A 14864-nucleotide genomic window follows, 5' to 3' on the forward strand; every position below is an offset into this window, starting at 1 on the left:
CTTAACAAGTGACAGCTTTTTTCAACAATTGTATTCAATGCAGATGGTCTTCAACTCGTATAAAAGGTCCTAACGACAATAGCGTGTGGATGGCCGAAAAGATGCATTTTGTTGAGGTAAGAAGTACCTAAAATATATGCTGTTTAACGGACTTGTACACATAATGACCATTGTCAAAAGAATGTAACAGATGGAATCATATAATCATACAATCATAATCATAAGAAGAATCATAAATCATGGATATTCGCCAAAGGTTAAACACGAAGTCATACATTACATTCAAACAAGCGAAAACTCCAGAATGAAAACAATTTTAAATGTATCAGTCAGTTTAAGGATAGCAAACGATTGAAATTGGTTAAATATTAACTGTTTGTAACGCTTTTATCGATAGTTGTAACGTTCTAAATAGCGCTAATACGCTGAACAATTAAAACTCCTCAATCGCATGGTGTGATGGTAGACCATTACACACTTCGTTCAAAGTGAAAATCCTGGTAAAGCAATAGTGTTTATTCAAGTTTTTGTCGTGCTATTATAAATATTTATGGTGTTCCAATTATATGTTATTATATGTTTGTTAGTTAAAATAGTACATGACATTAAACAAATAATGTGAACCTGCTCCATTAATACCTAAATATTTTGCTACTTCTTCAAACATTAATTTTGCCATGCGTGCAGTAGTTTCAAATATATTTTGTATTTATGCACCACATTTGTGTTACTGTTAATCAACGCAGAACAATTCTCTTGCTAGGTCGAGTTCAACTATCAGGTATGGCCGACGCAGTTCGACTTTTACTTCGATTCCGGGGCCGGCAGTGTGAAGGCCATTACTTGTCCCCATAACGGAGTCTGGGTTACTATATGGAGCAATTTACCAGACAACATAACTGATGCCATACAAAAAGTCTCACACGTTGTGGTAAGTTTCTTTTACAAGGCCGCGCATGGGCGCATGAGTTGCATCGATCGATGAAAGTGATGCCTTGCTCATTTGGTAGAATGTTGGCTAAGGAACTACTTAAAAGTACCCCGGGTACCTGTAAGAGTACTTCAAATTAACCCGGTTACGGACAATATGCTTTCATTAAAACGGTTATACTCCGGGATACTTTTAAGTATATTTTCCGTACCCCGGAGTACTTTAAAGTTGTATCTGAGCCGATAATGGCATAACATGGCTCAATGTGTGCACGGACAAACGCACAGGAACATATTTAAAATGCCGATTTTTATCTGATTTGGTTTATTAGTGCCTCCTGATTTTCAAAGTACAGTTCTTCTGATAACGCTACATATTCCCTGAAAGTCTATTTAACTTCCCTTAAGACGTATGAAATGTAGAAAGGTTGATTAATTTATGTTTTAGGCGAATGCATGCATTCAAAGAAAGATGGTTGTATTTGTTGTACCGGTATATGTATTTCAAAATGACAAATTTTAAAGTTTTATTTCAGATGTCATCATGCTATTCGAATTTCTATCGTGTGGAATTCGCACTGTCTCATCACTTTCTGTGGGTAGACGCTATTTCATTACGCGGACATAGCAGTGAGTAGCCAAATAGTCTTATCTATTCAAAAATTACTTTCATCACATGTTGCATTTGTGTTCTATTTGAACTAATTTAGATTAAAACATTATCAAAGAATTGTATAGTATACAATGTTCAGATTTGTTTCTAAATGCACAATGTGTACACAGTCGGGGAGCTTATACTGGGATATGATAAATCATAAAAAGAAACAACGATAAATCGATTAATCTGAACAAAAAGATGAACAATTGGGTCGCATAGTAATTTGTGTATCATGCATTTGTCTAAAACAACGGTCTCACGATCGGAACAATTAATGTATTCTCCTTTTGTTTTTCAATGATAATTGTTTCATTTTTAAATATAAAAACAATGTTCAATAGTTAATGGATTTAGCGACCATATTTGCCACAATCATGTGTTTTCTAATATTCTTTATTATTACATTATGTCACCACGAGGCTATTATTCATTCTGGCACTTGGCCTAAAAGTTTGAGGCGTAGGGCAAGGATCAATTAAATCACTGATCAATTTGAATTTATAACAGTTTTGAGTTTGAGCCTCGTTCTGGAAAAATTATGTTAAAGCATGTGTGTCAAGTGTCGTTTAGGATAAGCAAATGCAGTTCGCCCAGGCTAATCTGGGACGTCACTTTCCAACTAATATTCCTTTTTCTAATAAGAGACTTCATTTGAATAAAAAATACCATAAAAGCGGGCAATGTCGTCCCTAATTAGCCTGTGCAGACCGCACAGGCTTATCTGGGGCGACACTTTACGTTATCAGATTAAGTCCAGGTTTTCTAGAACGCTGCGGATTAATCCAAACACTCAAACTGCAGCAAATGACATTTCGTGATATATTATTTTTATCGTGTGCATTATGTTAATTTTCAGATGGTCAATCGTTTCAAGGATGGGTTTCACATGTTTATGGAGAGTCATCGCAACGTGAAGGGTATTACATTTTTCTGTAGTATTAAATTTATGACTGTAAACGGTGCTAAGTACTTTGCCATTGATCTGCACTATTCGAACGACATAATAAAACTAGGGTAAAGTGGGCAATGAACAATTTTAAACTTGAAATGGTTACCAGTTGGTTACCAGTCAACCAAAGCGCTGAACAAATAAGTTGATGTCATACAATACCAAGCCAACAGGATGCTTTAATCTCCTAAGATCAAAGAGTAAGGTCCTTCAATATACCATTAGATTTTAATCAGACTTGTTCGAAATACATATATAATAAACATCTCGCTTAAATTTATATATGTTACATATCTTTTACAGTGGTAAATTGTAAGTATGAGAAAACCATTTCTGTTTTGCGTAATTAAAATAGTTTTATTATACATGAAAGTGTCTGTTGTCGACATTTGTGACATGCTCGTCACATGGCTGGTATTGTAGTATGTATGTACGTATAATCTTTTGGATACTAATGAGCACATTTCTTATATATTATGCAATTACCTTTTTTATCAAAAATCTTTATTTCAGGTATGAGTCATCATATATCATAGGTCTTAATGACAGTCTCGTTTGGCAGCCGCAATCGCCTCTTAACCTGTCCTATGTGGAGGTACTCGGAAACGCTATGGAAATTTCAACACACGCTTATTAAATTGCACGAAGACGTCGCCAAACTTACATGTGTTCATGAAATATGTGTATATGTATATAAATGTATAAACTCAAGTAAATTATTCTATCCCTCATGCTAGGTTATGTTCGACAACAAAGTGCATGTGACAAGAGTTGACATCTACGAAACGTCCGGTGCAGGAAGCGAGCAGGCGATTAAGTGTAACGTTGGCGGAAACTGGATAAGTCTTTGGAGCACAACACCAGTCAGCTCTTCTAATGATGCGCAAATATTTTCTCCAAAGCTGGTAAGTAAGACACGGCTGATTAAAGAAAGAACTTTCTTGAATAACGTGTGGACCTTTGAACAGATTGATGGACAGTAATATAAAATATATGGATGTATTCAAGGCTGCATGAAATCGAAAGATGGACTAACTTCAGTATTTTAAAACTGATGGATGAGGGCTATGGACTAATATGTTGATGGATAAATGGCTGGTTGTATGGATATATTGATGGATGGATGAATGGATGAATGGATGGACGGAGGGATAGATGAACAAATGAATGGATGGATATATTTATAAGTGTATGGGGAAGATGGACTTATTATTGGATAGATGAGAGAGGGGCACAAGAAGAAAAACTATGTACGGATAGATGGCTTATGAATAGACAGATAGATTGATAACTACTGTATGGATAGGTTTAAGAATGAATTTATTAATGGGCATAAGTTAAAGAATGGATGGATTGGTGAATGTATTTATTTTGAATGTGTGTGTGAGATGGACGAAGGAGGAAATTGATGAAAAGGCCATCTTAAAAATTCTTGTTTTTATTTCAGACCGCTTCATGCTTTTCGAACCACATCATGGTCGAATTTCAATTAATTCAACATGACGTGAAAGTCGACGCTATTCGACTGCATGCAGACAAATGTAAGCAACATGTGCAACAGAAACCACAAATATATCAAATTGCTATACTATTATTTTGCTCGAACATTTTGATTTCTAAACATTAAATTTATTCACGTCCATGTATCTAATGAGACACATAGTCGCTTACCTATTGAGCAAAACAATTTAAGTTCACTTAACGATACCGTTTGCTACTCGGTTGTTTCTCAGCTTTATGATTGAAATGATTAAACTCTTTTACTTATCATGGGAACTGTCTTGTGTAATATTGCGTTTACTTCACGCGTTTGTCATTCCTTTTTATTGCATCTGAAATCTGATTTGTTATAAGAGAACTTGTACTTTAATGTTATATTTTAAAACAATTAAGATCGTAAGTAACACGATTTGGCTGAGTAATGACACCGTAAAATATGTTATCTAATCTTGCGCAGAGTATTCGTTTTTAATTTGCTAAGCCAATCCGAATGCTGATCGTGTATGTTTCCATATTAGAGTCGTATATTTTCATATCAGGTAAGTTGCGATAAATTTAATCAGAAAAAAACAAAAATACAATATAGCTTACTCTTTACATTTACGTTCATGCTGGAGAAATAATCGTACTCGGTAAGATAAATTATTTACACGGCTATTTACTGACATGGTTTGATACGGGAGTAAATTTAAATTGGGCTCAAGCTACGCTCTCGCAAATATTAATTTGCTTACCTTGTATCACACCGTACGGGGCCAGTTAGAGGCCGTGTAACTGATAATAAAGGGTCGGCAACATAATTTTGTGCGAGAGCATAGCATCTTGCGCTGAGGTTTAAGTAGCAGTTTTTACGACTTTACCTTACTGAGAACCATTCTTTCCGCATCATCAACGTAATTGGATAAAAGAAGGCCAGAATACAACTTGGCTTAACCAAGTTAAAACGAGTATTCTGTAAGATTTCAGCTGAATAACACAACATTGTGTTCCTCGCTAGCAAAGTCAATAACACTGAAAATTCTTCTGTACATCGGTGTTTTGTTTCAATTATATAATTCTGTATTTCATCTGTCATCTTAGTATTGTATTGGACATTTTGATGTTACAGAACAAAATCCTTATCGAGAGATTTAGACTAAAAATTGAAACGTGTTTGTTTTCGATGTTTTTTGCCAAGTTGTTTTTCTCCTAATAACTCTTTTTTTCCGAAATCTTAACACAACGTTACACTTAGTTATATCATACGTGATTATCGACTTATAGCATGAATATGGCTGCAATATGTTTTAAATGTGTCTTAAATACTTCCATAGAAGTCAATATATAATTGAAAGTATAAATCATACATTTTAATCCATTGTAGCGCCTATATCAATCCAATTGGGAATGACGCAAGAGCTATACCAAGCACAGGAAATTATGAACAGATCTAGCCTAGCCACATGGAGACCCGCTGACAAGGGGCCGTACAGATATATACGGATTCAGGGAAGCCAACAACAAGAAGCCCTGCAACTCTGCAATCTCCAAATAAAGGGATACCTTCCCTCAAGGAAACCACGTGAGTTTGTACTTTGTAAATAAAAAGCCCTGGGTCACCCGGACGAGTTTGAGAAACCATAAAAACTTGTTTGCATATTTCATCTAAATCATGTACCTTTGTTTAAAGTTAAGAGTCGATAGCAACTGATAATGATATGCAAAACTTTACACATGTGTACTTGGTTCAGTGCGTTTAATACTGTACATAAAGCAAGACAATTACGAAAACATGCCAAATATATATTTTATTATGTTTGTATTATCAACGGTATTTTGTGTGTTTAAGTCTTCCAGCCTGTCAAGTTCATAACAATGTCGATTCCTCGGATCGGTACAGTCTCCAATATTCAAAGTGTCATCGCATGCGCGACCATCTGTACTAGTCAAACCGCACCGCCATGCGTTACAGCACAGTTCGACCCGGAAAAGCACAGCTGCGCTATGTTCGGAGGATTTGAGCACCGAAAAGACAACGACGACAGAAATGAGACGATGGTGCTCCAATTTGCAGCTCTCTTGTTTCAAAACTAAAATTTTATTGTTAAATCTTTATTTGCAAATGTCCTATGAAGAATATACTACTTTCGAACCTAAATATTTAATCTTAAGAATTATCATAAAGAAAGGGGACATTGTTATCCGCCCCACTAGTAGAGTAGCTGATTTCATAGCACTTAGGTAATTTCTAGAAAACAACACTCCTTTTGTCACTGTATTTGTACGGATTGTACATGCTAATATGGATCGACACTCAACGCACATGCCTAAGCATGGTTGTCATTAAGACAGACTCAAATGATTTTCTCAGAGTATTTTGTTTATGGTTGACATAATTAGTAATTTGTTTGAATCATATTACATGTATTCAGCTTTCTTCTTTCGATCAATCAGAGGCAGGAACACGTGTCGAATATATATAACACACTTGAAGTGATTCCTTGTTACATATAAACGATTTCCTTGTGCGAGAATAGCCGATCGTAGACTTGATAAATAAGTTTTGTTTATTTAACTTGTTTACTATTTTAGATGAAGTCAATGTTCTTGTAATATAGTGTAAGGTCCGTCATTAATACAATTGCATTGTTTTCCTCCTTGCTCTTCGTGTTCTTTCTCGCCTATTTCTTCTTCTTTTATTTCTTCCTCTATTGGTATTATTAGTAGTAAAAGTAGCTGTTGTTGTCTGTTGTAGTGGTGATAGTGTTGGTGTTGTTGCTTTTGTTTTTGTTGTTCATTGTGTAAATACTATGGTGGTGATGGAGGTATTGATGGAAATGTTGATGGTGATGGTGAAACTGATAATGATGGTGGTGATGGTGTTGGTGATGATGGTGACGGTTGTAGTGATGGTGGTGTAGGTAATAATGGTGGTGGCGATGGTAGTAGTGATTGTAGTGGTGGTGGTGGTAGTAGTACTGATGGGGGTAGAGAAATTGGTGGTGATGGTGGTAGTAGTGATTGTGGTAGTGATGGTGATGGTGGTGTTGGAGATGGTGTCGGTGGTTATGATGGTGGTGGTGATGGTATTGGTGGCAATGCTTGTGTGGATGATGGTGGTGGTGACGGTGGTGATGGAGGTAATGAAATAAGTAGTAGTAGTAGAATAAGTAGTAGGTCTTGTCATTTTTCTTGCTGTTGTTGTTGCTTATCTTTGTGTTCAAGCCCTAGTTGTTGTTATAGTGTTGGTATTGATGATGTTGTCGTTGTGCCTTATTCTTCATGTATGTGTTGTACTTAGTGTTGTGGTGTTTGTATTTGTTGTTGCCCAAGGTGGTGGTGATAGTGGTGTTGTTGGTGTTGTTTTTTTGTTGTTGTTGTGTTAAATTGTGTTAATACGATGATGGCTGTGATGGTAATGGTGTAGATGATTGTGGTGATTGTGGTGGTGATGGTTGTAGTGATGGTGTGGTTGATGGTGATAGTGATAGCGGTGTTGATGGTTGTGATGATGGTAGTTGTTGTGGTGATGTTGGTAGTGATTTGGGTGGTGGATATTGTGGTGACAGTGGTGATGGTGGTTATGGTGGTGGTGAAGTTTGTTGTGAAGGTGGTAGTGATGGTGGTGGTGATGGTGGTAGTGATGGTGGAGGTCGTGGTGGTTTTGGTGGTGGTGGTGATGGTAGAAGTAACAGACGCAGTAGAATAATAAAAATAGGTGTTTTTGTTGTTTTTATTTTTGCTTTTGTTGTTTTTCTTATGTGTTGTAGCCCGTGTTGTCGTTATATTGTTGTTGTTGATTATTTTGTCGTATATCATTTTGCATCTTGTGTTTTGTTCATTGTGTTGTTGGTGTTTGTATTTATGTAAAGTTGTTGTTATTCGTTTGAATGTTTATAGTTTTGCGACGCGTTTGTAAATGTTGTTTTAGAGTCATAGCTTTTGTTCTTGAGATTATAGTTCGTCTAAATAGTTTGCGTTGTTGTTTAGGTAGAGAAAAACTTATAATATGTGTTGCTTTTTTAACAATATAGTAGTAAATTACTATTTATAAAACTAAACAAAAATGAATCCCCTTTGTTCCTCAAACATGATATGCTCAATAACAGTAGAAAATTGCTGATCAAAATGACAGATGTACTATCTCTATTGCATAACATATAACAATACTTACGTATTTGCTCGTATGGTAAACAAACATGTCGTCTTAATGATATGCACGTTAGAAGTCAGTTGAACCCGTTCAATGCACAATTAATTGTATGTTTCAATTGAGATTTACGTTATTTAATGGGATTAGTTTTGTACAAAAGATACTGTAGCAGAGAAAAGAATGATACAATTTGTATGGAGCGTATGTGATCCACGTACAAATATTTTAACTTACCATTAACATAAATATTACTGTAAAAGCATTTATATTCGGCCGAATGAAATGTCGTTTTTTTAACAATGATGTTTTTGTGGACACGTTTATTCGTGATATCTGATTTTGGAAGAAAATAAGAAATTTGCATCGGTCATTTTCCGATATTATTGTATGTAATTTGTGGATTCAACAAAAATTAATGTACCACAAATAATACTAATTTTACAGTAACGGTAATGTGTATACATGAAAGTATGCTTATCGACCTTTATGCATAAGCTTAGACTCTATATTTTATAAGAACTTGGACATATACATGTTGTAATTTAATTTCTTTTATATAAAACAGATTTAAAGTTGTTGGTGATGAGACTGTTTTAATTAAAAAATATACGTAGACGTGTAAATCAATGTTGTCAATGTGCTTTATTTTATGTAGAGGAACATATATTCATATAAAATTGATTACGTTTGTTATTGTTAATTTTTCATTAAATACTTCTTGAAACAAAAATGAAATGAAACATCAGCAATACCTGACCTTTAGCTGAAAAATCTGACACAATGACGTCATAAGGTCTGCACCATTTCTATTCGTGAATGCAAAGCAGATAAGTTATTTTTATAACATTTGCTTGATTCTCGGAATACGGCTAATTAACGCAACATTAATTAAACTAAATTACAATTATATTATAATTCATGCAATAAAGAAGAACATTATAAATATACATGTAGCTTAAGGCAATACGGTGTGGAAATGTCCTCACGAGAATTGTTCATTTACTGTTCAGAGAGCTAGACAGCATGAGAATAAGGATAACATTAGGTCGCCATGGCATTGAGCAAATTATGTCTGCTAGCGACCGGTAGGTCACGGGTTCAATACCAACTGTGGATTCGTTCATTAGATCTCCACCAAAGAAACCAAGTAATGGTTCTACTAATCAAATGGGCTCGATAGTTCTCAATAAGCCATATGCTTTCGAAACAATCCATCATAAACTGAATAGGCTTAAACTATCCAGTTGAACATCAGAAACCGATTTACTCTTCTATTAATATTAATCTGAGTCGGCCCTGAACCTTAATGATATCTCGGAAGGAGTTTTATCTTGAATGGACTATCGACTAAGAAAATACGTTCGGCGTTTGAATATATAGATGCATTAAATTCGGCATTAAAAATTCTAAATGAAGAATTGTGTAGTTCGATGTATTAAGGTTTGTATCATATTGACTCTGGTAAACTTTTAGAACAAAACAGTTTCGAGAATATTACGTTTTTGCCATCTAATAATTGGTTGGTGATTACGGGCCCAACAAGTATTAAGGAAAAATGAAACACACAATATTATCATGAAAGACATTATTGTTCGTTTGTCTTTTATTCATGCCACAGTCAATAGAATATAAAAAAGTGAAACTCTAGCTGCTGGAGAGAGCAGTATTGCATTATTATTATAAACAGTTAGTTGAAATTGCAAAAAAAGTACGAAACAGCACAATACGAAACAACATACACATATAGAAGAATAAAGCTGGGGTCACCATTTTGGAACGGTCAATGCAAAGCATTCGGGGTTTAAACCGTTTTTAGAGCGCTTAACCTCACACTTGACCCAGCAACATTCGTGATACATATAAGTGTAAATAAAATTTAACCTCATAGCATTGCAACTCAAATTAACCAATAACAAAAAGGAATTAAAACGCATTCAATTTAATTACCATTTAATTAATTAATGGTAGGAAGGAGACCAGAGCAACTGAGTTACAACTTTTTGAGGAACGATGAAATGAAATTACGAACAAGTGTTAACTATATCCCTTCTTTTTAGAAAAAGATTTAAGAATATAGCATCATATAGTTAATATTTCAGATCATCATCGTGCAAATACAAGAAGAAGCAGCAGTAATGGTTGTAAAAGATACATATTACACTACTTGGTTGTTTATGTGACTGCTAAAAAAAATCAAACAAGAAACGCCCGTCAGAGAGAAAATATTAATAAAGTTTAACGATATAACCCGATGACCTATGCATGTAGCCCAAAACAGTGAAAGTTTGTTGGATGACGTAACTTAGAAGCGATGACACGATGATGTCAAAGAAATCCAATATAATTAAAGGGGCAATACTGTAAAATAAAAAAACAACATATATTAAGGGGGCAGTACAATAAAATCGAATTACCAATAAAACCAGCTATGTTTATTGAATAGAAGACAAAACATACAAAATCACATTACAAAGTAAATGAGTTGTAAAGTTGTGGTTACGGCCTTGAAACGGTCAATTCAAAGGAATTTGTAACTTGAAAGGGATCGTACACAATCGAAAGCATAAATATTACACATTACACACAAATTATTGAACAAAACTTGTGGGGTTAACACAATGTAAAGAAATATGGCATATTTGAAAAGTTGAACAAGAGAAGTTAACCTTTAAGGCCCAAACATATGCCATTGTCAAAACGCAAACGATTATAAAGGCGTCTAAAATAACTCGTGAACGAGAAATAACGATGCCATCTAATACGTGTTAAGGGTATCAATGAACTACACAGGATAGCAGATGCAAACATGCTTAAGCTGCGTTGCGTTATGCATAATACTTTCGAAATATCTCTCAGTTCACATCATGCAAAGTGTTGGTACTCTAATATCGTCGTTGTCAACTTTCGTGTAGTGATATTGTTTTTCCAAAAATCCAAATTCGGTCTTGGAAATGTACTTTCTGATTTTAGATTTTGTTTTAGGACTTTGCGTCTGTCATTTTCAATGTGTTGGTTTTAATTGTGTGGATTGGTAAACCGACGACATCAACGAAAATGAATGACCCACAAATGATTTGACAGTTCTTGAAGTTATTGATTCCTACTTATACATATTAATATAAGAAAACAAAACTCCACTGGGCATGATCTATTTCGCAGTATGATAAATCAACGTTTTTAGGTGACTATCCGAAAATCATCGACATAAGGGAACATTTTCTTGGAAATATAGTGTGCTTGCTGTATGTGCCGAATACCGTGACAGTGTCTGTCAACGGGTTCAATCAGGCGCAATATACGACACAAACAAGCACCATTATTGTCTATCGAACTGAAGATTTTACGCCAGTTATTTGAGACACAAACCAAAGGTTTATCAGATAACAAACAATCGATTTCTCAGAAAATGCTGTCTTGTTTCCTGGTATGCCAATGTTTTATTCATAATTTTAATAGAAACGCGCGTAACACTATACTATATACTAAAATTCACTATCTATTGTTCGTGTACCATTGTGTATGAATACAAATCATGTATGATGGATGTAGATTTTTAGTTACCATGGTTGTAGCCAGATATATCTACATGATTGGTGTATAAAGTGAGCTTTATTTGAGCGCTGCGATGCATATGCGTACGCATACGTTGACTGTTATATGTTACAGATTAAATAATATAAAAAAACTATTAAGAAAACAAGGTACTGTACATGTTTAATATATCATATTAACCAAATGAGTTCACAATAGCCCGAACAAAGAGGACATTGGTGATTTTTTATCCACTGCTCCCAATATTCATGGAACAAAAACTCTCTCAGACAGTGTATCGACCACCACGGGCAAATTGTCCTTGAACGGAAACAGTATGCATGCGCATTTGCATTTGTAATGGAAGAAATACAAGAACAACCACGATGCCCTGTTATTGTGCGCTATGAACATAACATGTAAATTAGAACACTATTTGATTTACAGCATAATGACAATTAAACAAAAATGTTACATATGAGCACAGAAGCTTTTATTTGTAATATTTTAAATAAAGGGCAAAATCAAAATCCTTGTCACAGACAAAACAGCAATCCCCAACTGAGTCAAGGTTGTCGACCTAGCAGTACTTTTAGTCATTGAATGATCCACATTTAGTTATCAATGATTTCTGTAAAAAAAACAACCATAATTTCGAACTGCTATTTTTTTATAAAGTGAATATACACCAATTTGCCCTCAAGACAAACACCCAGTTTCTTCAACCTTGATTTAGTACTTTTTGAGATGTAGCTAGATCTAGATGTTGTTTTAAATATATTATTGTAGTTTAATTTAAACCTATTGGTTTTATTTAGAGTTGTTTATTTCATTTAGTTTATTTATGTGGCCATAGCAAACTAATTTTTATCTGACAGAAGAATTGACACTACATGCATATTCCCCATATAACCATTTATCCATATACATGTACATAGTTGTATCAACCTTACTAAAGTGCTTTTTTAGTTATCGCAGGATCCATATTTTGTTCGTTCCCAACGGACAGACAGACGAACGCCGGGTAAACCTATAGTCCTCTCTGATGAACCCGGAGGGGTGGATGGAATGCGAAAACGATTCGGATAACAAACGTTAACCATGTGCTTTTCTCTATTTGATTTATGCATCGGACCTACCGACATGTTGTGGTGTGAAATATGTTATGCCCTGTCATTTTTTTTCGTGTAAGCAATTCGCGTTTGGCATTGTTGCATACTCATAGACAGAAATACATAAATCAAGAATACCGTATTGTGATTGTCGAATGGTATGACATTTACAGAAAGTATATAATTACATGTATTTGTTCAATATAAATGTAAAACAATGTGTTCAATGCGCTAAACGGGAATATGAAAACGTAACGCTGGAAGTTATATGAAATGAAATGAAGGTATATATGCATGATGTACATGGCATTAAAACAACCAAAACACAAAAGGATAAATACAATAGCTCGTGAAACATTGTGTACGCATGCATAATGGAATATGGTAATTATATTGGTGTTGTTAAAGCGGGTATATACGATTTTGTCAAATATTTATGAATTTATATAAACTGTGTAAAAAACTTATTATATATATATATTTCAATATAAATCAAAATAAAAGTTAAGAAGAACATGTGTCGAAAAATGCGAAATAAGCCAGATATTTAATTCTGAAATTGAAAACGGCTGTACAGCCGAATTCGCCAGCATGTATACCATACATGTACGATGTGCATCTAAACTTAGTTTAACGGTTTATTTGAATTCCTGCAACGATATCTATTCATAATGTGTCATCGTTCGAAAGAAATATGGGTCAATCCGATTTTATATTGACTGACTTTCAAAATCTAATGAGACAAATAGGAAAGATAACTATGCAATACCTAGCAGTAAGGATACATTACACTTGCTCTATGGATCACACAGCTGGCTATTGGCAGGTCGATCTTACAAAAGAACACAACTAGCTGATTTTTTTTTCAAAGGATGTAAGGTCCCATAATGAAAGAGTGAACCACACGGTTTCCGATTGGCATCTTGCAATTCAAAAATCAAGCCCTCAAAATAATAATTTTTCAAAACAAAGACCACTTTTCTTTGACATGTCATCTCTGCAGACGAAATCAGCGCAGATCCGAAAATGACAGAAGCCGTCCGAAATGGACGTAGATGAGGTTGTGAAGTTTCTCGGATTTGTCTTGCGGTTAATAAAGGGGTTTTCGAATATTGCAAGAAAATGATCTGCTCATTGGTCAACTAACAAAAGAAGGTTGCATCAACGAAGAAGGCAAAAACTATGTGTGACACGAACGAACAAAATGCATTCGAGGAACTGCAGACACAGTTAGTGAACCCGCCAATGCTTGAATGTGCAAACTATGAAAGTACGTTAATGCTTTTGACCCGCCTCACTCAGTGGTACAACAGTTGCGTTTATCAAATTTACTGATTGTCCATTCAAATCTTTCAACGGACATCCTAAAATTTTGTTTAAGTGAAAATATCGAAATATCGAAAGTATCGAACATATACATGTGACGTGTATAATAAAATAAACAACTTTCAGTACAAGCGAATATGTATGCATTATCGAATAACAAGTGGTGGTTTTATTAAAGGGGCCTTTTCACGTTTTGGTAAATTGACAAAATTAAAAAAAATGTTGTTTCGGATTCGCAAATTTTCGTTTTAGTTATGATATTTAAGAGAAAATAGTAATACTGAACATTAACCATTCTCTAAAATATCCATTATATGCATCTTTTAACGATTTGAAAACCTGAAAATTATAAAGCGTTGCAACGCGAAACGATAATAATTGGGAAAGTTCTGTTGTTGTCGTCATATTTTAGGAAACTACGAGGATTGCTTATATAAGTTAAAATACATCCGCTCATAGAATGAGTACGGATGGTCGAGTGGTCTAAGCGGGAGACTTTTTACTCCAGGACTCCAGGGGTCAGTGGTTCGAGCCCAGTTGAGGGCTACTTTTTTCCTTTTTTTTAAGTGTTTTCTTGTGTTTTTTTTACTGGAGATTGTTAGGTCCAATGTTTAAAATTATCTATATAAGGCATTTAATGACAAGCTTCAATAATTGCCATAATATGTGAAAAGGCCCCTTTAATGTTTTAATCTGATAATATGTTACTCGTGTGTTATATATAAC

The 14864-nt window shown here is 34.7% G+C and overlaps 1 protein-coding gene across 1 annotated transcript; it reads left to right on the forward strand.

Annotated features, from left to right (window-relative positions):
• The first annotated feature begins 101 nt into the window (after positions 1-101).
• Positions 102-8787, forward strand: LOC127835525 (uncharacterized). The gene is made up of 9 exons (XM_052361962.1): positions 102-116; positions 764-931; positions 1467-1560; positions 2445-2505; positions 3051-3132; positions 3275-3442; positions 3985-4078; positions 5401-5598; positions 5866-8787. Exons 1-9 carry the CDS (start codon positions 102-104, stop codon positions 6108-6110), a joined length of 1125 nt encoding a protein of 374 aa, XP_052217922.1. The 3' UTR covers positions 6111-8787.
• Positions 8788-14864: the final 6077 nt, after the last annotated feature.

Source organism: Dreissena polymorpha, chromosome 6 (assembly GCF_020536995.1).
Source record: "Dreissena polymorpha isolate Duluth1 chromosome 6, UMN_Dpol_1.0, whole genome shotgun sequence".
Taxonomy (NCBI): domain Eukaryota; kingdom Metazoa; phylum Mollusca; class Bivalvia; order Myida; family Dreissenidae; genus Dreissena; species Dreissena polymorpha.

What these genes read in the sequence shown, in the direction of transcription:
- LOC127835525 (XM_052361962.1), top strand. An exon ending in TCGACTGCATGCAGACAAAT is followed by an intron (nt 4,079 to 5,400) that starts GTAAGCAACATG and finishes AATCCATTGTAG; the next exon opens with CGCCTATATCAATCCAATTG. An exon ending in CCTTCCCTCAAGGAAACCAC is followed by an intron (nt 5,599 to 5,865) that starts GTGAGTTTGTAC and finishes TGTGTGTTTAAG; the next exon opens with TCTTCCAGCCTGTCAAGTTC.